Here is a 26,421-nt window from a genome sequence, read left to right as displayed (position 1 = left end):
CATTTAGGTCTCTAATCCATTTTGAGTTTATTTTTGTATATGGTGTTAGGGAGTGTTCTAATACATGTAGCTGTCCAGTTTTCCCAGCACCACTTATTGAAGAGACTGTCTTTTCTCCATTGTATATCCTTGCCTCCTTTGTCATAGATTAGTTGACCATAGGTGTTTGGGTTTATCTCTGGGCTTTCTATCTTGTTGCATTGATGTATGTTTCTGTTTTTGTGCCAGTACCATATTGTCTTGATTACTGTAGCTTGGTAGTATAGTCTGAAGTCAGGGAGTCTGATTCCTCCAGCTCCATTTTTTTCCCTCAAGACTGCTTTGGCTATTTGGGGTCTTTTGTGTCTCCATACAAATTTTAAGATTTTTTGTTCTAGCTCTGTGAAAGATGCCATTGGTAATTTGATAGGGATTGCATTGAATCTGTAGATTGCTTTGGGCAGTATAGTCATTTTCACAATATTGATTCTTCCAATCTAAGAACATGGTATATCTCTCCATCTGTTGGTATCATCTTTAATTTCTTTCATCAGTATTTTATAGCTTTCTGCATACAGGTCTTTTGTCTCCCTAGGTAGGTTTATTCCTAGGTATTTTATTCTTTTTGTTGCAATGGTAAATGGGAGTGTCTGCTTAATTTTTCTTTCAGATTTTTCATTGTTAGTGTATAGGAATGCAAGAGATTTCTGTGCATTAATTTTGTATCCTGCAACTTTACCAAATTCATTGATTAGCTCTAGTAGTTTTCTGATGGCATCTTTAGGATTCTCTATATATAGTATCATGTCATCTGCAAATAGTGACAATTTTACTTCTTCTTTTCCAATTTGTATTTATTTCTTTTTCTTCTCTGATTGCCATGGCTAGGACTTCCAAAACTTTGTTGAATAATAGTGGTGAGAGTGGACCTCCTTGTCTTGTTCCTGATCTTAGTGGAAATGCTTTCAGTTTTTCACCCTTGAGAATGATGTTTGCTGTGGGTTTGTCATATATGGCCTTTATTGTGTTGAGGTAGGTTCCCTCTGTGCCCACTTTCTGGAGAGTTTTTAATCATAAATGGGTGTTGAATTTTGTCAAAAGCTTTTTCTGCATCTATTGAGATGATCATATGGTTTTTATTCTTCAGTTTGTTAATATAGTGTATCACATTGATTGATTTACGTATATTGAAGAATCCTTGCATCCCTGGGATAAATCCCACTTGATCATGGTGTATGATCCTTTTAATGTGTTGTTGGATTCTGTTTGTTAGTATTTTGTTAAGGATTTTTGCATCTATATTCATCAGTGATATTGGTCTGTAATTTTCTTTTTTTGTAGTATCTTTGTCTGGTTTTGGTATCAAGGTGATGGTGGCCTTATAGAATGAGTTTGGGAGTGTTCCTTCCTCTGCAATTTTTTGGAAGAGTTTGAGAAGGATGGGTGTTAGCTCTTCTCTAAATGTTCGATAGAATTCACCAGTGAAGCCATCTGGTCCTAGACTTTTGTTTGTTGGAAGATTTTTAATCACAGTTTCAATTTCATTACTTGTGATTGGTCTGTTCCTATTTTCTGTTTCTTCCTGGTTCAGTCTCAGAAGGTTGTGCATTCCTAAGAATTTGCCCATTTCTTCCAGGTTGTCCATTTTATTGGCATAGAGCTGCTTATAGTCGTCTCTTATGATGCTTTGTATTTCTACGGTGTCTGTTGTAAATTTTCCTTTTTCATTTCTAATTTTATTGATTTGAGTCCTCTCCCTCTTTTTCTTGATGAGTCTGGCTAATGGTTTATCAATTTTGTTTATCTTCTCCAAGAGCCAGCTTTTAGTTTTATTGATCCTTGCTATTGTTTTCTTTGTTTGTATTTCATTTATTTCTGCTCTGATCTTTATGATTTCTATTCTTCTGCTAACTTTGAGTGTTGTTTGTTCTTCTTTCTCTAGTTCCTTTAGGTGTAAGGTTAGATTGTTTATTTGAGATTTTTCTTGTTTCTTGAGGTAGGCTTGTATAGCTATAAACTTCCCTCTTAGAACTGCTTTTGCCACATCCCATAGGTTTTGGATCGTCATGTTTTCATTGTCTTTTGTCTGTAGGTATTTTTTGATTTCCTCTTTGATTTCTTCAGTGATTTCTTGGTTACTTAGTAACGTATTGTTTAGCCTCCATGTGCTTGTGTTTTTTACGTTATTTGCCCTGTAATTGATTTCTAACCTCATAGCATTGTGATCAGAAAAGATGCTTGATATGATTTCAATTTTCTTAAATTTATTGAGGCTTGATTTATGACCCAAGATGTGATCTATCCTGGAGAATGTTCCGTGCACACTTGAGAAGAAAGTGTAATCTGCAGTTTTGGGATGGAATGTGCTATAAATATCAATTAACTGTATCTGGTCTATTGTGTCATTTAACGCTTGTCTTTCCTTATTAATTTTCTGCTTGGATGATCTGTCCATTGGTGTAAGTGAGGTGTTAAAGTCCCCCACTATTCTTGTGTTACTGTCAATTTCCTCTTTTATAGCTGTTAGCAGTTGCCTTATGTATTGAGGTGCCTCTATGTCGGGTGCATCTATATTTATAATTGTTATATCATCTTCTTGGATTGATCCCTTGATCATTATGTGGTGTCCTTCCTTGTCTCTTGTAACATTCTTTAAAGTCTATTTTATCTGATATGAGTATTGCTACTGCAGCTTTCTTTTGATTTCCATTTGCATGGAATATCTTTTCCATCCCCTCACTTTCAGTCTGTATGTGTCCCTAGGTCTGAAGTGGGTCTCTTGTAGACAGCACATATATAGGTCTTGTTTTTGTATCCATTCAGCAAGCCTGTGTCTTTTGGTTGAAGCATTTAATCCATTCACATTTAAGATAATAATCGATATGTATGTTCGTATTACCATTTTCTTAATTGTTTTGGGTTTATTTTTGTAGTTCCTTTTCTTCTCTTGTGTTTCCCACTTAGAGAAGTTCCTTTAGTATTTGTTGTAGAGCTGGTTTGGTGGTGCTGAATTGTCTTAGCTTTTGCTTGTCTGTAAAGCTTTTGATTTCTCCATTAAATCTGAATGAGATTCTTGCTGGGTAGAGTAATTTTGGTTATAGGTTCTTCCCTTTCATCACTGTAAGTATATCATGTCACTCCCTCTGGCTTCTAGAGTTTCTGCTGAGAAATCAGCTATTAACCTTATGGGAGTTCCCTTGTATGTTATTTGTCATTTTTCCTTGCTTTCATTAATTTTTCTTTATCTTTAATTTTTGCCAATTTGATTACTGTGTGTCTTGGTGTGTTTCCTCTTGGGTTTATCCTGTATGGGACTCTCTGTGCTTCCTGGACTTGGGTGGCTATTTCCTTTCCCATGTTAGGGAAGTTCTCGACTATTATCTCATCAAATATTTTCTTGGGTCCTTTCTCTCTCTCTCTCTCCTTCTGGGACCCCTATAATGCGAATGTTTTTGTGTTTAATGTTGTCCCAGAGGTCTCTTAGGCTGTCTTCATTTCTTTTCATTCTTGTTTCTTTTTCTGTTCCATGGCAGTGAATTCCATCATTCTGTCTTCCAGTTCACTTATCCGTTCTTCTGCCTCAGTTATTCTGCTATTGATTCCTTCTAGTGTGTTTTTCATTTCAGTTATTGTATTGTTCATCTCTGTTTGTTTGTTCTTTAATTCTTCTAGATCTTTGTTAAACATTTCTTGCATCTTCTCAATCTTTGCCTCCATTCTTTTTCCAAGGTCCTGGATCATCTTCACTATCATTATTCTGAATTCTTTTTCTGGAAGGTTGCCTATCTCCATTTAGTTGTTTTTCTGGGGTTTTATCATGTTCCTTCATCTGGTATGTAGCCCTCTGCCTTTTCATCTTGTCTTTCTGTGAATGTGGTTTTTGGTCCACAGGCTGCAGGATTGTAGTTCTTCTTGCTTCTGCTGTCTGCCCTCTGGTGGATGAGGCTATCTAAGAGGTTTGTGCAAGTTTCCTAATGGGAGGGACTGGTGGTGGGTAGAGCTGGCTGTTGCTCTGGTGGGCCGAGCTCAGTAAAACTTTAATCCGCTTGTCTGCTGATGGGTGGGGCTGGGTCCCCTCCCTCTTGGTTGTTTGACCTGAGGCGACCCAACACTGGAGCCTACCTGGGCTCTTTGGTGGGGCTAATGGCAGACTCCGGGAGGGCTCACGCCAAGAAGTACTTCCCAGAACTTCTGCTGCCAGTGTCCTTGTCCTCCCGGTGAGACAGAGCCACCCCCGGCCTCTTCATGAGACCCTCCAACACTAGCAGGTGGGTCTGGTTCAGTCTCCCCTGGGGTCACTGCTCCTTCCCCTGGGTCCTGATGCACACACAAGTTTGTGTGTGCCCTCCAAGAGTGGAGTCTCTGTTTCCCCCAGTCCTGTCAAAGTCCTGCAATCAAATCCCTCTAGCCTTCAGAGTCGATTCTCTAGGAATTCCTCCTCCCATCGCCAGACCCCCAGGTTCGGAATCCTGACATGGGGCTCAGAACCTTCACTCCAGTGGCTGGACTTCTGTGTTCTAAGTGTTCTCCAGTTTGTGAGTCACCCACGCAGCAGTTACGGGATTTGATTTTATTGTGATTGCACCCCTCCGACCGTCTCATTGTGGCTTCTCCTTTGTCTTTGGATGTGGGGTACCTCTTTTGGTGAGTTCCAGTGTCTTCCTGTCGATGATTGTTCAACAGTTAGTCGTGATTCTGGTGTTCTCACAAGAGGGAGTGAGAGCACATCCTTCTACTCCGCCATTTTGAACCATCTCCTAGAATAGCATTTTGAGGTGTCCTTCTGTCCTTTATTTGGGGGAAGTATCCATTGTGTTTTTTGTTTTTAAATTGTAAATGTTCTTAACCTTTACTCTTATTTTTAATGACCTTGAGGTCTTTTTAGTCAGTGGATTCCCCATAATGGCATAGGGATATTTGAACCATAATACATTTTGGATCTTGAGTATTTTATTTGGCTTTTCTTACGCTGTCAAGTTATGTATAAAAGCAATTAGGAGTGCTGCCCTTGTTTTGGATGAATTGAGAATTGGTTGAGACCCTTTTACATTGGTGGAATTTGAGATCACTGTGTCAGCAGGACTATTTTTGGTTGTTATAGCTATAGGAGATTTTGAAGGTATTTCTTTATGGTTGCACAAAAATTTTGTAGGGAAAATTATTTGAACTTAATTGGTATATTATCTTCTCATATATTTTAGAAACCCAAGCCATTTGTACCATATTCTGATTTCTGATTCTATATTAAGAATAAAGTCTATCTCTTGAAAAGCAAAAAATGTAAGCTTCTAAAGAAATGGTTTGTAACTGCCCTCCTGGCATAAAATTCTCTATTTTTATAATTAAAGTTGATAACAGGTTTCATGAAAAAAAAAACAAACTTGTAGGCAGCTAAAGGATGTACTCAAAAGCAGTTCTCCTGTGATGAAGAAAATCATGTCCTGTCTGTTTTGTTGGGCTCCAGCTCACCTCAAGTATTGTTGTTTGTGAATTTAAAAATAGTAAGAAATGAGCTTCCCTGGTGGCGCAGTAGTTGAGAGTCCGCCTGCCGATGCAGGGGACACGGGTCCGTGCCCTGGTCCGGGAAGATCCCACGTGCCGCAGAGCAGCTGGGCCCGTGAGCCATGGCCGCGGAGCCTGTGCTGTGCAACGGGAGAGGCCACAATAGGCCACAATAGTGAGAGGCCCGCGTACTGCAAAAAAAAGAAAAAGAAATATGCAGCATATACAAATTCACACGGTCCATTGAGGTAAACCTCTGGGGTTCAATTAACAAGTATCTGTCTGGCATTCCCTCTAGGCGTAGACGTCCACCCTGTTGTGTGAATCAGAACTTTATTCCTTTTTACTGCTGAATAGTGTTTCACTGTATGGATGTATACGATTTATTCATTTACCCATTGAAGGACATTTGGGTTATTTCTAGTTTAGGGTGATTATGAACCTTATAAACATTTGTGTGTAGATTTTTGTGTGTGAACATAAGTTGTCATTCTCTAAGAGGGTAATGTTTGCCTTGGAGTGGGATTGCTGGGTATGTAATAAGGAATTTGGCCTTTGTCCCTGGTTCTGGGGACATAGCCTCTTAAGTCCTTGGAATTTCCTGAGCGATAGGAGTGTCTATGTTACTTATGGTGGATCCTGATAGCTTAGTTAATGAGATGACTCAGGATAAGGACTGGCCGTGCCAGAAAGACTAACCATGTGATTAGAGGATTGGGCCACTGAGTCACATGTTATCAGCTGAATAGTTTAGACTCATTGCTAGTGAGTCAGTAATGCTTATGTAATGGACATTGAAGCTCAGCTGAGCTTCCCTGGTTGGCAGTACTCTGTCATAAATTGATGTTTTGGGAGGGTAACGTGCCGTCATCACAAGGAAGCTTCACACTGGAACCCTCCTCTACCTCACCCTACGTGTCTCTCCTTTTGCCAGGTTCTGACTGGTATCCTTTTGCTATAATAAAACTGGAATTGTAAGTATTTTCCTGAGTTTTGTGAGTTGTTCTAGTGAATAATCACACCTAGGGGAGGGTTGGTGGGGGACCCCAAACTTGCAGCTGGTATCTGAAGTGAGAGCAGTCTTGTGGCTGACTTTGCCTTTAACCTGTGAAGTTTAACCTAACTCCAGGTCGTTGGTGTCAGAACTCATTGCACTGAGTCATGTGGCAGGTATATGCTTAACCTTATAAGAAACTGCCGAGTTTCCAGAAGGCACTGCCGTTGCATTCCCACCCGCAACATATGAGGGTTTCCAGTTATGCATATGTTAGACTGGTACTGTTCCATAGCTCTTATATGTTCTGTTCTGGATTTATTTTGCTTTTGTTACTCATTCATTCTTTTTCTTGTGTTTCACTTAAGGTAATTTTTATTGACTTATCTTTAAATTTTCTGATTCTCTTCTCAGCAATGGTAGATCAACTGATCAGCCCATCAAAGGCATTCATCATCTTTGTTATAGTATTTTTCATTTCTGGTATTTCTATTATAGTTTCTGTTTCTTTGCTGAAAACACCCATATGATCTTGCATGTTGCCCACCATTTCCACAACATATTAACCATAGTTATTTTAAATTCTGTCAGCTCCAAAATCCTCGGCATATCAGATTCTGGTTCTGATGGTTACTTCACTCTGTGTGTGGTTTTTTTGTTTTTGTTTATTTTTTGGAGTTCATGTTTTTTTAAAAATTTTTATTAGAGTATAGTTGATTTACAATGTTATGTTAGTTTCAGGTGTACAGCAAAGTGAATCAGTTATACATATACATCTATTAACTCTTTTTAAGATTCTTTTCCCATATAGGTCATTACAGAGTATTGAGTAGAGTTTCCTGTGCTATACAGTAGGTCCTTAATTAGTTATCTATTTTATATATTGTAGTGTGTATATATCAATTCCAATCTCCCAATTTATCCCTCCCCACCCCCTTCTCCACTGGTAACTAATTAAGGACCTACTGTGTAGGTATTTACAAACATAAATTTGTTTTTCTATTTACAAACATAAATTTGTTTTTTACATCTGAAACTCTGTTTTGTAAGTAAGTTCATTTGTACCATTTTTTTAGATTCCACATATAAGTGATATCATATGATATTTGTCTTTCTCTGACTTCACTCAGTATGACAATCTCTAGGTCCATTCATGTTGCTACAAATGGCATTCTTTTGTTCTTTTTTATGGCTAAATAATATTCCATTGTATATACGTACCACATCTTCTTTATCCACTCCTCTGTTGATGGACATTTAGGTTGCTTCCATGTCTTGGCTATTGTAAATGGTGCTGCTGTGAACATTGGGGTGCATGTGTCTTTTCGAATTATGGTTTTCTCCAGATATATGCCCAGGAATGGGATTGCTGGATCATATGGTAGCTCTATTTTTAGGTTTTTAAGAAACCTCCATACTGTTCTCCATAGTGGTTGTACCAGTTTACATTCCCACCAAGCTCAAATTTAATTGGCTCAAGTTACAAAGGTCCCCAAGGAGGGGCTGGGAGGGGAGGCCACCTGGAGAGAACCTGGGAGAGGCAGGTTCCCTGCCAGTACCCACCACCCCGGTTAATTCACTCTTAAGAACACATCTTTTCTTGTTTTCAGATGCATCTGTGTATTTTGTTGAAAGCGGCACATTTTGTGTAGGGCAGTAGATTGATGAATGGTTTTTCTGCCTAAAAATGGGCAGGCCTTTCCTGCTGCTTAGACCTTTACTGCAGAATTTGAATTAATCTAGTTAGAAGTTGTGTTTGGTTTGAGGTTCATGGTTGCTGTGATTAACTTTAGTGGCTTCAAGTTCCTATAGCAATACATTGCATTCCTGATTGGGGATGGATTACCAGAGCAGTGTCTCTTCCGACCTTGAGTTTAGGGCTTCCCTTTGTACTGTGCCTCAGAGAGTTGTTAAGTCTCTGATGCTGTTGTTGCTTTCCTGTCCTTCTCCCAGAAGTGTTGTTATTTGAAGCTTGACTGGAGGCAGGGGAAGGACTGACATTCTCCGATTAAGGGGAAGCTTTAGGCACTGTGTGTTTCGGGTTACTGTGTCTTGATACACTTGCCCCTCCACAGCTAGCTGTAGGCCCCGTGATATTCCTGCCTCCTCAAGAGTAGGGTTTTTCTCCCCTGTTCCCTTTCATCAGCTGCAGTGACGTTTCATAGGTACCCTAAGGGTGGCAGCATTTGTGGCCCTTTTCCCCCATAGAATAACATTTATGTAGGAGAGATGGGAGAAAAGGTCTGATTCTTGACTCTCCCACATCCCACTGCTGGGTCTGAACCACAGTTGACCCTTAGGGCCCTTTCCAGTCTTTTCTTTGAGCACCTGGTAGAGTTTGCAAGAGAGTGCAGACTCCACTAATTTCTGCAGCTCCCAGGACTTCCCACTGTCCTGTCAGCACCAGTTCATTACTAACTCATGCTGAACAGTTTCTTCCAGTGTCTGCTTATAGCTGTCCTATGTAAACGAGTGCCGACGGCTCGTCTTTCCAGGCAGGTGCCTGCCCCTCTTTAGATTTGGGCCAGTTGCAACCTCAGCTCTCTGATGGGTTTGAAAAAAGTCATAATTTGAAGTTAATCTGGACTTTTATTTATTTTTTTTCTTTTGTAAGGGTGGAAGCAATATTCCCTTTAGCTCTACATTTCAGAATTGGAAGCTGGAAGTACTGTGGTTTTCAAAATATATATAATTATATTTTTTGAATTAAAAACATAAGCATAATTAATTTCACATTCACAATTCAGAAAGTAATGAGCCATTCTTAGTTTTCTATCCAAAAGAATTTTTTATTTTTCTTTTAATTATAAAGGTGATAAGATTATAGAAAAGTTTGGGAAGTACAAAACTGAAAGAGCCATGCGTGTGTTTCTGTTCCTCTTAGTTCTTTCATAGTGATATTTTTAGATTTCCCCTCATTTATCGCTAGTTCCCATATTAACATATAGCCATACATGGCTTCATAGTCTTATAGAAGTTTCATAGAGGTTTTAAAATTCTGTCTAGGGAGGGTTAAGAGCAAATGGTGACATCTGTCATTGTATAGTTTGGGACATAAATTATATGGACTGCTCTGTTTCTAAAAACCTTTTTCTCCACTTGGCACATTTATGTGTTTTTTCCTATTACAGAGAGTCTTCTCTTCCATTCCTGCAGAGCCTCTGCCCAGCCAGAGCCCTTGCCTGAGTCCTGCAGGGCAGTTAAGTCTGTCTCCTTATGTGCCTCCCTGCCATTCAGTTTCATTTGATCCCACAGCAACTCTTATTTGGCTTAATTGCCCACCCTGAATGCCCTAGCTCCAGGATCTCCCAGTGTTAACAACTGGCAGGGACAACTTTTTCATCTTTGGTTAAATTCCAGTTACTCATTTGAAACATGGTTTCTCCAAATACATATAATTCCTAACATATTTCACATTTATTTTTTCCCTAGTCCTAAAGCAGGATAAGAAAAATCAGAACCTGTGTGTGAAGGGCCCCTGCTTGCACCATGAAGCAGGGCACATCTCATCTGGAGGTTTCATGACTGGGGGTCTTAGGCTCAGCATAAGAGGGATGCTAAACTCAGCTGCTCAGGGCGAGAGCACTTTTCTCCTGATCACCACTTAACAGTTTTGGGTCTCAGAGAGGAATTAGATTTGTTTGAAATATAAATTAAAAAGGATCTTCCATGAGATGATTCCTTGGCCAAGCAGAAGTAGGTTTTCCTAAAGTGCAATAGAAGCGTGTTCTTTACTAATTGCTGTTAAAATGACAGAGGACAAACTTGTAATGGAAAAAGGAAATGAACAATTAAACACCTTATTTCAGGCAATCATACTTGATAATTTGGTAATTTAGATAAATTTCTATTAAATTCAAATGAGTTCAGTATACTTAGTGGTTTGCTTAATATCTTGCTGTGTGCTACTGCTTCAGAAAGGCATGTTCCTTTTGAACTAAGAATACTAATAGGGGATTTTTTTCAAGTATAAATAATACTTATCATAATATTGCTTTTCTTTCATTCCCTGCTTTAGCAAACTCTTGCAAATACATGATTCTTGCAGACCTTCACTTTGTTTTCTCAATTATTCTTTCTTTGGGGGTCTATATAGAGTCATACTAAGTACTTGAATGAATTTAAGTAATTAGGAGTTTAAGGTTGTTTTAACTATGAAATTAATTTTCTAGGAATTAATGGTGGGGAGAGGAGGGTAAGAATGCAGTGTATTGATTAGGTTTACTTACTTATTTTTCAGGTTTAATGCCATTCCCTTAGATGGAGATGTCTTGTTTTATCAGCTTTATTTCTGTCCCCCACGTTGTCCTTTCTTTCTCTTTTTATCTCCTGTTACTCTCTTAAAGCATTCTTCCTGACAGACTTTCAGCCGCAATTCACCTGATTATTTCCTTTCTTCCAGTTTGAAACGAAAAGGGGAAAGACTTAAGGGAGAGGCAAGAACTTGGGCTGGACGCAGAGTATGAAGAATAAAGTAGTTGGAGATTGGAGGAGTCAGCACTTAGCCGTTGGCAGGTCCTGTTCCTCATTCATCTCTTTTAGGATAACCCGCTGCCCCCAACATTTAAACTGATGGGGGAAACGTGTTAAGATGAGCTATATCTCTTCTGGATTTTCTGGGGAGAGAATAACAGTTGTAGCAGCACTTAGCAAACTTTCTTTTTAAAATGTTCCCACTTTAAGAGGTTTAGAAAACTGCCACCTCAGGATTTTCTTTTCAGCTCTGAGGGAATCACCCTAAATCCCAGCACGAAATAACCTTCCTTTGAATAAAAAAGACAAATGCCTAGTGGTTTTAAGTTGCTGGGTTTTATTAAGATATTGGCAAAATTTCAACATACTTCTTACCTGAATGAACAGTTTTAATAAAATATGAAGGATCACTCATGATTACAACTGAACTCAAAAGTGAGCTGTAGAGAAGATTTATAAATTGATAAATTTGCTTGGTAAGAAATGATTCACTTCATTTGCTCCACTCCATAGAGAATTCTTTGCAGAGAAATGTCATGAACAAGAGAACAAAGCCTGTCTCTCACCAAAGAGCACCTAGAGTAAGAGGTAACACTGACGTGTCTGTACGTTATTTCATACATCAAAGTTTATCAGAGTATTTTCCTTTTCCAGAACAACTGCTGTGTCAGTCTGGAGCTCCCTATCTTAGTTCATATTTTCTGATTAGTACAATATAGTCGTCTTTAAAACAAGATAAAATGCTGCTAGAGGAAGTAACAATTATTTTTCAACACAGTACCATTTCTGGGAAATAGTCATAACACTGGAAGTATCTTGTTTTGGAAAAAAGCATTTAAGCTATTCACGGGTCAGAACGGAAGAGTGGGTATCTGTCCTTTACCGTCATGTGATTTTTTAAAAGGTGAAAAGAAGCATGTTCTTTTCTTTTTCTAATTTATGATCCAAAGACTAATTCTCCTGAATTATGGTATGACCAAAACTTTTATGGCATTGCTTCGGTGTGAATGATCACTGAGTGAACAAATTATGTTTAAACAAACATTAAAATAATAATTTAGATCACTTTCTCACAAAGCCTCAGCAAGCCTTTGATGGGGAAGGAAGTACTGGAACCACAGCAGTTGTATCTGTAAACACTTAACTTCTTTATGCATCATTTCATCTGCCCGTTGGATGTTGCGCTTCTTACTGGCACAGTGTTCCAACAAAGGAGTATGGTTGTCATGAAGATGCAGTGTGACACTATACCACCACGTTGACATTGTAGTACCACTATAAATGTGGTCAGAATCAGACTCAGTGTTGACATTGACATTGTTGACATTGTCCTTGGAAAAGGTGTTAACTTTCGAGGATCCTCCTAGTTAAATTAAATGCAACAGTAACTTTGTATTAATTCAAGGACAATGGATGGCACTTTTAGGTAAAGAAAAGTTATATACATGTATTTCCACCATCCTTTTCAGTACAGACCTAAATGGGATTAATAGCCCCAGTGTTTGGTGCTGTAATGTTGCTTAACCTCAGATATCCCTCAAAAGTACACATCCAGAAAGTGAACAAAGGAAACCTTTAAATTAGGGACTGATTCCCTTTGAAACTCACAGTGAATGTACAAGGAGTTTGTATTGACTTCAGTTAGTGACTTGAAGTCTGTTTCCCTAACCAGTACTACACTTTCTTTTTTATATTTATTATTTCCTATTCTAACAAAACTTGAGCAAGCAAACAAGTTGATGCAGATCATGTTAAACTGTAAAAGGGATACTGCCATCTTAAGGACTGAATGTAGAACTTCCACCATCACTAAATTACACAATGAATAAAAGTACAAGACACGTAATTCAGACTGTACCTCAGCATTAACGGTTAATATATATTATATACTTTTATATCTGTCTAATATTTTTACAATCACCAGATACACCATCATTAAATACAAGTTACAGAAATGTGTAGACACCATTAGTAAGAGGGGGGACTTATTGCTTACGTCAGCAAGCAGCAGATGAGGGCACAGGATTTGAACTGAAGGGAACTACTTTCTATCACCAGTGGCATTAAGATATAACACTGCATTTCACAAAGCACTGCTTTTTATCTAGTTTATAGAACCAAGAGCAGTATATATCAGACCAATAACCACTACTTTAATATGTATTATAGAATTTTAAAGGACTTACCTTACAAGTGGTACCTAACTATTCTATAAATATGCATGTCGTGAACAAATGAATAGTAGTTGCTATTTTTTCACAATATTGGCTTATAACGTGACCACACTAGAACTACTTTGCTTTATTTTCTAGAGGGCTACTGGTATCAGAAATGGAGTTAACACTGCTTATGTAGTTACACCTACAAAATTCAGACCCTTAAAGATGTGGTCTCTTAGTCCCAATTTCATCCATTTTTCCCCACTGAAAAAAACCTGTCATTTGTACCTTATTTCCTTTCACCTTCTTTATTCTGATCAAAATCATTAGCAATAGACAACTATAGAAAAATCTTTAAAAAAATTTTAACTTAGCTTAGTGCTTTGGGCTATAATATATACCAGTGTTCTGCTGCCTCTGTTTTCTTGCTTCCTTAGATGATAATTTGATTTGAAACTGACACTGCACCTGATGGGTTGTTAACAAGATCTAGGCTTCCAAAAATGACAGATGTGAGTGAGGTCCATGTATGGGGGTAAAGCATCAGGATGGTGAAAAGATTCTGGTACTACGGTTGGAGCCATGGGTGCTCCCTCCTTTTCAGCCATGTGTCACAAGACTTGAGAAGAAATGACTTCAAAATAAGGGAAAACGAATACTGAAAATCTCTACTTACATCCAAACTTTAAAAAGTAAGATCTGTAGATTATCAATCTGTTGCTAAAGTGAATCTGTTTTTATTTGTTTGATATAGCTACACTGGCACCCCAAAATACGCTGCAGTCCTCTGTTTTTAAGATCCAGGAATCTTAGTCCTCCATTATGAGTCTGGGGAACATAAAGTAATTAGTGTGTTAGTATTATGTTAAAACAGGATTGCTCAGTGCACGTTTCCCAGCAAGAGCATTTAGCACCTCCCAACAGTATGAGGGAGTGAGCCCTGCAGCAGGCAGCTCCTGTGCATTGGCGTGGCTGCTCCATGCTCGACTGGGGGAGGGTAAAATGTCACGTGGAGACACGATTCTCAAAGGATCAGGCTGCCTCACTGAATGAATCTGATTATTAGTTTATTTGCCGCCTCTAGTTGCAGATATGGTTCTGACTTGAAACTGTAGAAATGACAAAAAGCAGACAATTTCAGAGTATCAAATGTAAATAAATATTGAAAAGAGAAACGTATACTATTTGGTCTGACGCTGCAGGACTCAAATTTACAACTGAACAGACCTCAGCTGCAGTAATCTGCATTCTCCTTTGCACTTGGCCTCTGGGCTCACTTTAGGCAGTACTTTCAGCCTCTTCCACACCAATTATTTCATTCCCTTGGGGGAAACAATTTTATAGAAGTTAAAACTAATATTTTTCATTCTCCAACACCACTTTTTATTTGATCGTAGTACATACCTTTGCTGTCTGAACTTTTTTTAAAAAAAAAAAAAAGCAGAAAAAAATAGAAATACTATTTGATTTTCTTTTAAAATGGCAACTTGATTCTAGTATATCTGTACCTGAAATCATCTCCATTAAAGAAGTTTTACTCCTGAGATGAAGGTACAGTGAAAAACACATTAGCATCATAGGTTAAAACCAATTGACAGCAGTCTTCTAAAAAATAATAATAATTCCGTCAAAAGCACCATAACAGGTTATGAAACTCCCAAATAGCTACAGCCCTAGGAAATACTTTTTAATTCAAAAAATTTTCATTGTTGGTCTTCTATGTTACAGGAAAAAATTAGTGAATCTGTTTGACTATATACCACCTCACAAGTCTGAGAATATGACATTTTTACACTAGTTTTCTACTTTCATTGTTACCAGTTAAAACCCATGTGGCTTTTAGCCTTTTACCTACCAAAAAAGGGGAGGGGCTTTCCCTTATAGTCCCCAGTCTTTTGAGGAACATTCCCCAACTAGATCTAATTCTGCATTAAGTTTTCCAGAGATCTATTAGGCACATCAGAACAGATTTCACCTGCTGTGAGATTTCAACACTGTATCTCCTGACTGAAATAACCAACTTGCAAGCTTCCACTAGTGACGTGAAAGGGTCATGGGGTGGGGGTGGTACGTAGGTACAGAGACACGTCACTGGGACCAGGTGTATAATTTTGCGAGTGAAACCGCCAGTACTTTTTTATTAGACTGAAAACACTGTAGTGAGTTTCCTAGAGATCTATTTACATTTAAGAGTTGAGCCATCCATGGCTCATAATGAAGCACACAATATTTCAGAAATGTCTACCTTGTTTCTACTCTGATAGTGATGTCTTTACTGGGGGAGAGCTAGCTAGCCTACTTTAAAGAGAAGGTTATTTATTATATTTTAAAACTCCAGGGAAGAGCTGGGTATGGAATAGCATTACTCTTTTTAAGCTTCCCCATCATGTTTTCACTGTACCCTTTCCAACTGTTTTGTCTCCATGGCAGAGAACTTCTTAACATCCTATTTCTCTTCCCACTTCGAATAAGTGAGGACAGGCTAGTGCCTGTTTTGTGGGAAGGCTCTCGAACAGAGAGAAAAGAATAAAACTTTGGATTAAATCTGAATCCGTGCCGCCTCTTTGAGTAGTGGTAGTGTAAACGATACAATCTAGAAACTCTCTTTCCCAGGAATTTGAACTGTTCATTTTCCAACCTAGAACAAACAGGAGACAAGCTCTCCATTCTGCATATCTGCTGCCCTGTTGAACCCAAATTAAAAGAAGAGGGAAACTCTCCAGCACCACTCCGTTCAGGCAATGATGATTGAACTGATTTTTTCTCCATTATTAGCTCATTAATAAAATTTGCTTTCTTTGGTGCACCAGGACCAAACCTCTCAACTGGCGGCAAAAACTGGGCACTGTGAGGTTTGCTTGCTTCTATTTGTGTGAGATCTAGGTAGCCTGGGTCTTCCAGCACGTTGACTTGGGACCCTGGGCTCAGGCTAGTTCTATCAGTGAACGAATCCACACGCCCATCATAGCCTAGATCGGCCGGTGCTGAGCACTGGTGCTGAGGCCAAGGGCGTTTGCACTCTCCATGATTCTCCTTATCATCCCCACCATCTTCTTGCCCTCCTTGAAAAGAGTTCTCTGTCCAATCTGATTCCTCACTAACATTTACAGCTTTGTTCATGTCCCTCAGGAATACCACAATAACAGTGATGTTATCACTTGACCCAGCATCACGAGCTGATGCCACTAATTTGTGGGCAACCATGCTGCTGTCTCCATTATTCTCCTTCAGGTGATCAGACACAACTTTCACTGCCTCATCAGGGTTCACGGTGTCATAGAAGCCATCACAGGCCAGAATGAGGTAGTCTTCAGTTCCATCCAGAACAGTAGAGGCAGAATCTGCATCCCCACAGATATATGGCTTATGTTCAGCATCTCCTGTGGGCATTAGAAAATACATCAGATTTTGGTCTATCTTGCATGTAAAAACGTTTATGCCCAGCTCAAATGGCCTAAGCAGAGAAGGGTGCTCTGTTGAGGGAACAGTATCAGCAAAGACACAGAGGTAACTGTTAGGGAGTAATCTGTACTTGAATATTGGGTGCTTGGAGTGGCAACAGACTGGAGACCTGGGGCCCAACTAAGCTAGGTTTCTGTCACCAGATTACTGAGATAATTCATCATCTACAGAGCATTCTGGAACTTTCAGATCCAGAGCACTTCCAGATCCCCTGCTTGTTTATATTCGTTGTTTTCCTTTAGTACTTGGAGAGAGCCTTAGCAAACAGGTCCTTTGCCTGTTGGGTAACCAAATAACATTACTACAAGGGATACTCATTTACTTCTTTACATAAAAAACATGGAGTATTGAGCAATAGTTCCTAGTTTAGGGTATCATAATTCATTGGCAAACAGTAGTTTAAAAAAAATTTTTTTTACAAAATGCTTTATCATTCTTAAAGTGGTAGCATATAGCTTAGTGGTTAACAATGCAAGCCCTGGAGTCAGACTGCCTGCATCCGGATCTTAGCACTTGTTACTTACAAACCCTCTTCAATTACTGTCCATTTTATTGTACTAAAACTGAACTATCTGATTAGGGGAAGATAAAATGAAGTTACATATACTTACTTAAACGATGTGGCCATATTGTCACTGTTTCTGATATCTGTTATAGGTTCCCTTCTACCCAAGTAAAGTTCTCTCCAATATTTCACATCCCTGTTTAATCCTCAAATAGGCCCAAAAAGCTCAATGGGAACCCTATGGATAACTCTGCTAGAACCACTGTGGGCCACATACCCTATCGAGCAGGCTGCATGACGGGACACCCTGAACAACAGATACTTACTTAATATTTAATTACCTGGGTTAGTTTATCTACAAAGTAAGAAACTAGTCTTTTTCACAGACTAAGGTAGCCAGAACCATCTTCCTCAAGTATGGTTTTGATTTCGTCAACTTCACTGCTATACTATGGCACCTCCCAGTAGCCTGTTAAAGCTAATTAAAACTTCCAATCAGGCTTCCCTGGTGGCGCAGTGGTTGGGAGTCCGCCTGCCGACGCAGGGGACACGGGTTCGTGCCCCGGTCCGGGAGGATCCCACATGCCGCGGAGCGGCTGGGCCCGTGAGCCATGGCCGCTGAGCCTGCGCGTCCGGAGCCTGTGCTCCGCAATGCGAGAGGCCACAACAGTGAGAGGCCCGCGTACCGCAAAAAAAACCCAAAAAACAAAAACAAAACTTCCAATCACTGAGGATTCAGTGTCCTCCACCAACCCACTTTACTAAATTTCCCCATTCCCTACTCCACCTGACTGTATTATTATCATTATTTTCTGAATTCCAACTCTAAAAATAAATGTGTTCTGAGTCATACTGTTCCCAAAAATCTTAGTGCTTCAATTAAAAGGCTACTGCAACTGTTAGGTTGGAACAGAACATACAAAGATCTGCACAGAGAAAATGCTGCCAGAATTCTGGCTTTTCACCTGATCTACTGTTGGATGTCAAATTCATGACACTCTGCCCCCAAATTTGGTGGGAGGGCATGACTCTCCATTTCATTGTAGAAATGGCAACATCCTTTTGTCTAAAACTTTCTCTCTCCATATGCTAGATAACATGTGCCTCTTGTCAACTTTGGATCATAAATCTGAAGGGCTCATGGGGAGAAGCAGTTGAAAAGCGTTGTATTTTTAAAGTGTTAAGTGTTATTTACTTTCTAAGCAGAGTTGAACTCTGCTCAGGAGTCCTTTTTCTTTTTTTTTTAATTAATGAATTAATTTATTTATTTATGGCTGTGTTGGGTCTTCATTGCTGTGCCCTGGCTTCCTCTAGTTGCAGCAAGTGGGGGCTACTCTTTGTTGCGGTGCATGGGCTTCTCATTGCGGTGGCTTCTCTTGTTGCGGAGCACAGGCTCTAGGTGTGTGGGCTCAGTAGTTGTGGCTCACGGGCCCTAGAGCGCAGGCTTAGTAGTTGTGGCGCACGGGCTTAGTTGCTCCGCGGCATGTGGGATCTTCCCGGACCAGGGCTCAAACCTGTGTCCCCTGCATTGGCAGGCAGATTCTTAACCACTGCGCCACCAGGGAAGTCCCAGGAGTCCTTTTTCTTGTCCTTATTTAGCCCCTATTTTATTCCATGAGCTTTCCAAATCTTTCTCACATTCTTCAACTCTTTCCAATTAAGTTATTGGATTTTGGTAGATGGCCTAATTTCCTACTTCAAAGAAAATTAAGTTTATCAGGCCCGAATTCCCTCAATTCCTCCCTCCGACTTAAAAAAAAAACTTTAGTGATTCACCTATATCCACAACCATTTTCTATTTTCAAAATTCTATGACTTGACCTCTGCAGCATTTGACCCTGTTGACTACATACTCCTAGAAACCCCCTTCCCCAGCATCTGTGATACCCCATTTCTATGTCTCTGATCCCTTCCTGATTTTCTTCACTGGCTCCTTCACTTAAAATCACCAAAAATCATTGTGTGCTAAGACTGTGCCAGGCAGGGTTCTAAGTGTGGTGTGTGTATTATGCCATTTAATACAGAAACTCTATGAGGTAGATACTGTTACTATTCCTGCTTTACGAAGGGACAAACAGATACAGAGAAGTGCGGTAAATTTCTCAAGACCCACAGCTGGTAAAGTGGCAGAGCCAAGCTACAAACCCAGAGAGCATGACTTCATGTTATTCTACAAGTAATGAGTCTCATCCTTGGTCTCTCTTCACACTAAATATTCCTGGGCAATGTCATCCAGTCCTATAGTTTCAACTAATACACACACAGACACACACACACACACAGACACACACACACACACAGACACACACACACACACACACCCACCCCTACCTGGGCAATGTCATCCAGTCCTGTAGTTTCAACTAATACACACACACACACACACACACACACACACACACACACACGCACACACACACACACACACACACACACACGCACACCACTTCACAGGTTGCTAATATTATTGCCAAAATGGGGTGAATTCCCATATCTCTATCTCTAACGCAGAACTCTGCTCAGGTCCAGATCTGTATTTCCAATTGTATATAAATTATCTCTTCCAAGACATCCCACAGGCACCTAGAGTATAAAATATGTCCAAAATGAACTCAGTATCTGCCCTCCTCCCCACTCCCAAACTGCTGCTGCTGCTGCTTTATTACAAATGTTTTATCGTCTTCTCAGTCACACAAGTCCGAAACCTGGAAGTTAACTTTCCTCTTCCCCCACAAACTGTCGTTTCTGTCTCAGCAATTTATACCCTCCTCTGTATCCCTTTTTTAGCTGTCCTATCTCTGAAGCAAGTATCAACAGCCTCCTGAATGACCTCTCATCTAGGCTTTCTACTCTAGTTCGTCTTCCATAATTATTACAAATATTTATAAATACAAACCTGACCACATGGGCCCTCGTCTTATTCACCTGACAAAGTCCAGACACTTAGCCTGGCATTTAAGCCCCTTTGTACTCTGGTGCCAACACTTATCTCTTCCCACTCCCACCCTCTGCCCCAGCCTCCTGCACTTGTCACTGTTCCTAAAACAAGACATGCCCTTTGAGATGCCCATGTGTTTGTATTTGCCATACCTGGGATGTCCTTCTCTGCATACTATCCTCCATGTCCACTTCAGAAGTCACTTCCTCTATGAAGTCAGCCTGGTTTTCTCTTAGATTGTCACTTATTCAAGGACATTCTTTCCCTGCTTTTCCCCCTTGTGTCATATTCTTAGAAGCAAGAAATGATAAGTATCCTCTAGTATAAAGTTGGTTCTATAACAAGCATTAAAGTTACTTCTAAATACTCGGACAAAGACAGATCAAGAGAAGAGGTCTTTGGTTGGAGTTGTCAAAAATAATTCTATTTGAGGGTGTGTTTTAGAAATCAGAAATTTCTCCCTTTGGCCTTATTCCAGAGTTCCTAATAACTCCCTCAGTCTAAGGTAAAGCCAGCTCTCAGTTTTTCAAGAGGTACTGCAGAATCTTTGAGCTTCCTCCTTCTCTCTCAGCCTCTGCTGCTCCCATTTGGGCCACTTCACAGCTTGCCAGCACCTTCCCAAAGAGTAGGAGGGAAATCACATCAGTGGTGAAACTGAAATCAGTCCTTTGAGATTTTGTTAATGTTCCTGGAATATTTTGGTAATGATAAGCAAAATTTGGGGATTAGACCTCAATTCCATTTGTCCATGTTATCCCTGTGTCAAACGACTTCATTTATTTAGGAGGCAGTGACTGAGAACTGCAGTTTATGTGCATATATGCATACCACCCCTATAGATACATGCACATTGATTTGTTCTTTTTAAAAAAACATAAAGTGGAGCTGAGCCACGAAGCCTAAAGCAACAGACCCAGGTGCAAAAGTGAAACAGACAGAAGCAGCACTACAGCCCAGTGCTTTGGACTCTACACCTCTGCATTCTGTCCAAACAGCTGAGCTGTTTACGCTCTCAATTTTAGACAAAGAGTTGTATCGACTTCCCCTTCTTTTAAAGAATTTAGGTCCAGGGAAGCAGATTCGCTGAAACCCCAGGGTTATCTGACAAATTACTATATTCCACATATAGTAAAATTAGTTTTCTAATTTTAATATAGTAAAAATTGTTTTCATCTAAAAAGCACATTATTTGTGTTATTTTAGATTTCACTGAAAAAATTAAAGATATAAGCAAGGTAAAATATGGGGGGGAAGCTTCTATTTTATGGAAAGTACTGATTTAAGCTAAGTATGACCCAAAATGGAATGAAAATCACGGTGGTTTTAAGCAGATTTGTATGCTAAAGATTAAAGGCTTCCATTAAAAAAAGAAACTTGTAAGAGAACATTTCTTAATATAGTTCTTTTAAGAATGGAATTTATATAAATGAGTAGGTTAAATAATTAATTAAAAGAAGCATTATCCAAATGTTATTTTAAACAGTAATAAGCACTCTGAAAATCTGTTATCTTCTCAGGTTCCCTTGTTGTATCAGATTAATATAAGACAGTGTTCTGGTAAAGGAAGTTTGGAGAAACAAAAATTAATCGGTTTTTCCTACCAATAGCTCTGGAGACCGACAGACTTCCATTCACCCTCCAGGCACCAAACCAGACTACACAACCTCCAAGGGCCTCAATTCGCTGCTTTTCGTCCTGTACAGTAATGTAATAGAAAGAAGCAAATAACTGGATTCAGGATTTATTCATCTACCTTAACAGTAAACAACAGATATAATACTCATCAGCTTCCTGGAAAGGGTTCTCTTTATTATTCCTTTGGAAGGTGGGCATGGTTACTGAGATAATGGTGATATAAATTATAAGTGAAAATCCGTGACTAGAAGACTGCCTTTGTGGCACGTGCCCTAACAGAACAGACCATACTTACCTCTCTGTCCGGTTTGTGTGGCTTCATTAGTTCAACAGCTTGGCCCTTTCTCACAAGCATAACCTGGGAATCACCTACCCAGGCCACATGTAGCATGTTGCCTCTGATAAAAGTCACCACTCCTGTGGTCCCGCATCTTAAGCTCTGAAAGTAATTTAAATAAGAGTCACTAAAAATAAGTAGACAGCAAATTCTCATTGAGAAGCAATTTATAGGTAACACAGACTTTTCAGTTGGAAGCTAGACTACTAATAACTCGATTTCACAAATAGCACTTCCCATTTCTCGATGCATTCTTATGTGCTTGTATTGTTTATATGTGCACACACACATACAGACCATTTTATCTGTGATGTGCAAGGCAGAGACAATTATCAATTCCATTTTATACACAGGTACTGTGGCAGGTTATGTGACTTGCCCAAGATCAGGTAACTGATTAGAACAGAACTGAAATTTTCTCCTCCTAGTCCAGTGCTAAGCCACTGTATCAATCCTTAGAGTAAAGATTTCCATACTCTGGTCTCTGTTTTGTTCAGGGGGAGAGTCCTGGCTTCACAAAATAACATACAAAGCATCTGGTGTGTACACAACAAACGCTTCCATACTCTGGATATTAAAACAGGAGCCAAGAGATTACATACATCCCCTGGAGTGCTAAGTTGCTTGTACCTTTAAAAAACAAAAATAAAATCTCCTACAGTAATTTTAGGGACCTTTGCTTTCAGAACATTGCATAAAAAAACAAACAGCCTGGAATTTCATCACAATAGCTCAGTACCACTGTACTTAATGTACTTGATACTACTGTCCTAAAATGACATCTCCATTTGATATGAGTCACTACCAAACGAGCATGACTTTCTGTTACTAAGGACTTGGCCTAAATTAGAACCAATGCGTCAAGATGGTAGAAGGCCCCTTGTATCCAATAAGAAAACAACTTCTCATTTTCCCTATATAGGGAAAGTTTGTTATAAATCCTCACCCACCAATAAAATGTCTTCCCACACAGAATGTTCAAAACCTCAGCCCCCTGGAATACACGATAAAGACACTTCAGTACATATGCCCCTGAGAGAACAGGAGGCAGGGCTGCTGCACAACAGGAATAGCTACTTTCTTCCCAGCAGTTAGCAGCACATGGAAGCACAAGGAGAAAAGTAACTGCTGAGACAAACCTAAATTATTCACGAGAACTGTTGGCAAGACTAAGAGACACTAGGATCATTGGCAAAGCAAATGAGGTGAACACGGTCAGAAAAAAAAGCCATGATTTTGAGGACACAGAGTCTAAAAGGGATAGAACGGAGGATGAAGAAGACAAGGTGATTCTCTTAGTTTCACGTTCATGATTTACAGATCACCTCTCAGGGGCCAGGTCTTGTCCTCAGTCAGAATGATGACAGCCGGCAGCTCCAAGACAGGCAGAACCAAGCAATGCCGGACCTCCAGAGACTGGCAAAGTCTGAGGTCAACAACTGTATTTTGTCTTCTAGCCCCACCTCTATTTGCAGACCACAGTGGTTACTATTGTTGGATCTGCATATTAATCTAAACCTGGGGTGCAGGTGGGGAGATAGAGAATATTGCCCTTGCTTAACACCAAGTAGTTCTGAATTATTGCTTCATTAATTCCAAACCCCACTGTTGCTCTGTAGCATAACTATGAGATCAAAGAAAAAGACTCAGTGATGACCCTGTTCTCTCCAAGTCCATCTCAAAAAGAGTTAATAATGTGTAAGTCACAGGGCAGGAATCTTATTTTCTGTGTGTATACAATTCTGCAATTACTTTTTAAAATTAAAAGTTATTCTCTTTCTGTTAGTCCCTAGTTGGAAATGAAGATAGAGTCCTGTAGTTAATTGTGTACCAATGCCCAGAATGATAATAGATAAAAATTTTTACTTTTAGATCTTAATTTAGAGCCCCTGTCGTTCATTCAGAGTAAAACCTTAGGTCTGATTAACCTTAAGAAATTAGGACATGAGCTCTGACCTTTCTTCCTGTTAAGAGAAAATCAGTTCAAGGATCATCTAAGGATTTACTCTCTCCAAACAAAACTTTGTTCAAGAGATACACAGCAAAACACTGCCAACCCATTTAGAACCAGCTGTATCGAGAAATCCCAGCTTCTGTTTCTCTTTTACAGACCACTGTTTTAATCACCATATCCAGATTTTGTCAGCAAAAGTCTGCTTAGAGAGATGGTCCTGGTGTGAACCTGACAGGCAATGGTGAATAAGATAAAAGTCACCTGCCAAATCCAGCAATGGACTGGCTTTCTAGAAAATTATAGCTTGGGAGTTTCTATACAGTACATCCTAGCACCCCACTAAATCTATTCCTAAAGAGAGAGTCAGAGCTACAACAATCCAATACTGTGTGTCAAGAATATAGTTTGGAAGAGAGCTTTAAATAATGTCTACCACAAGAGAAAATCCAAAATAGCCTTTTAACCGCAGAACAAGTAGATCTCAGCTAATGCATCATGGCTGGAATTTATGTGGAAACGGCATACCTCCCTGGCTGCCTTCTGTACAAACCGCTCGTCAGTGACCCGGAAGGCCCGGCACAGGGCCTCAGCAGGATCATGGGGGAACATCTCCTGGCGTACTAAGTTAACATGCAGGTGAATGGAGGCATAAATGGCAGCGTCCACTCCCCCATGGCCATCAAACACTGCAAAGTAAGCTTGTTCTTCCTGGTCCTGTCAATAGGAACACAGAAACAGTTAAGGGAGTTAGGTATAGCATGACTCAAATGAGCCAGTCCCCCGCACTGCTGCCCATCCTCCTCCACTGCTTTGTCACCCAGATAATGAGACTAAATGTTTCCCTTTTCTGACGTGCCTGATCAAATGCTAAAATACCTGCAACATTAGGGCATCTGTGTTTACACACCAGAACACTGGAACACATCATGCCCAATTAGCTCAGGCTGAAGCGCCCTCTCTCACTGTGAAAGCTGTTGTCTTGTACCATGGAAACCACCTACATACACTGGCTTCAAAGTTGCTGTTATAAGTTGTGGGGAGGGGGAGAAAGAAAAGATATGAGGAGGAATTAAAGCAAAGGCTGTTCTGGATTGAGGATTTTTGTCAAAAGGAAAGTACTTTAATAAAATCAGAAACTGAGAACAATAGGAAATAACTGGCCTTCCAAGCACAAGGCCAATTATGTTAGATTGTTTAAAATACACAGAGAAAATGAGAGCATACACATACTTCTAAACTATAATATCACCTTCATAAATCATTCATGGTCACACTGTATTCTCACCATAAATAACACAGTCTTGGGCTTCCCTGGTGGCGCAGTGGTTGAGAGCCCGCCTGCCGATGCAGGGGACGCGGGTTCGTGCCCTGGTGGGGGAAGATCCCACATGCCGCGGAGCGGCTAGGCCCGTGAGCCATGGCCGCTGAGCCTGCGCGTCCGGAGCCTGTGCTCCGCAACGGGAGAGGCCACAACAGTGAGAAGCCCGCGTACCACAAAAAAAAATAATAATAATAACACAGTCTCTAAATTGGTTACCCAAACTTGAACCACATCAGATGTCTATGTCTTTACCTAATCCCCTAATTCAAGATGTAGCTTCACATTTCCTAGCTCACCCTCTGCTTGAAGCCCTGTGGCAACTGCCAGAAGAGAGTCTTCCAAACCTGTGATTTGTCTTGACAATGGAAGCCTAATCACAAGAGTACCTTTAACTCATTAAGTACTTAGTTTTTTCTTTCTCTTCAACTGAAGTGTTTAAATCTCAGCTCTGGCTCACTTAGGAGATCTGTAACTCACTGAACTCTCACTGAGTTCTGGGCTCCTTTTAGGCAACACTATGTAATAATTTTCATTTGGAAGCTTTGACTTCTTCCTTGGGCTCTTGGAGAGTTGAGTCCAGGCCCTGTCATTCAAAGTGAATAAAATATACAAAGTAAAGCATATAATTTTCTTGTGCTTGTTTTTTCATCTATTAGGTAGGGATGAGTTGGTATCTCATGGGGATTTGGAAGGACTACTAAAATATACTAAACAACAGGTATATTTGTGCTTTGAAAAAGTTCTTTTGAAACGAACTATTACATTTACAAAAGTACCAAATATAAATGTCCATAGAGTAACGATACAACCTAATATTATGAAATCTATATCTAATACAGATTATTACAACTAGTTAATTTAGCAATATAATCAAACCATCTATAATGCCACTGAAGATGACACTGATAAACAGAACTCTTTAGAAAAAAACTCTGACATGTAGAATTTCTACCTTGTACTAAAGAAGTACTCATTTTTCGACAAGGGGGTAATATCCAAACTATATTAAAATATATATAATATGTTAAAAACATTAAATATATAAAATATAAATATATTTATATATATATAAATAGTTCATATGAGTCAATATCAAAAAAACCCAAATAACCCAATCAAAAAAAATGGGCAGAAGACCTGAACAGACATTTTTCCAAAGAAG

The 26,421-nt window shown here is 39.6% G+C and overlaps 2 protein-coding genes across 11 annotated transcripts in view; one reads left to right on the top strand and one right to left on the bottom strand.

The window, feature by feature from the left end:
- The window catches only part of TRIM37 (tripartite motif containing 37), a 155,670-nt gene that overhangs the window by 118,405 nt on the left and 10,844 nt on the right, over nt 1-26,421 (top strand). The gene's annotated exons all lie outside the window — the stretch shown is intronic.
- PPM1E (protein phosphatase, Mg2+/Mn2+ dependent 1E) overlaps nt 11,066-26,421 on the bottom strand; it is a 197,984-nt gene continuing 182,628 nt past the window's right edge. Inside the window, exons 4-8 of one of the 4 annotated variants that reach the window (XR_013825143.1) lie at nt 24,464-24,652; nt 21,943-22,086; nt 21,614-21,707; nt 13,784-16,487; nt 11,066-12,311 (exon numbers count right to left, since the gene is read on the bottom strand). Coding sequence is in view for 2 of the 4 variants with exons in the window: in XM_079906087.1 (XP_079762213.1) it covers nt 15,427-16,487; nt 21,614-21,707; nt 21,943-22,086; nt 24,464-24,652 (1,488 nt within the window). In the remaining 2 variants the exon portion in view is untranslated. Of the gene's footprint in view, nt 16,488-21,613; nt 21,708-21,942; nt 22,087-24,463; nt 24,653-26,421 lie in introns of all 4 variants that reach the window. The other 3 variants (XR_013825144.1, XM_079906087.1, XM_079906088.1) reach the window with 3 other exon arrangements.

Source organism: Stenella coeruleoalba (genome assembly GCF_951394435.1).
Source record: "Stenella coeruleoalba genome assembly, chromosome: 19".
Classification (NCBI taxonomy): domain Eukaryota; kingdom Metazoa; phylum Chordata; class Mammalia; order Artiodactyla; family Delphinidae; genus Stenella; species Stenella coeruleoalba.
The sequence above is the reverse complement of the archived record's forward strand: the minus strand, read 5'-3'. Positions and strand labels throughout refer to the sequence as shown.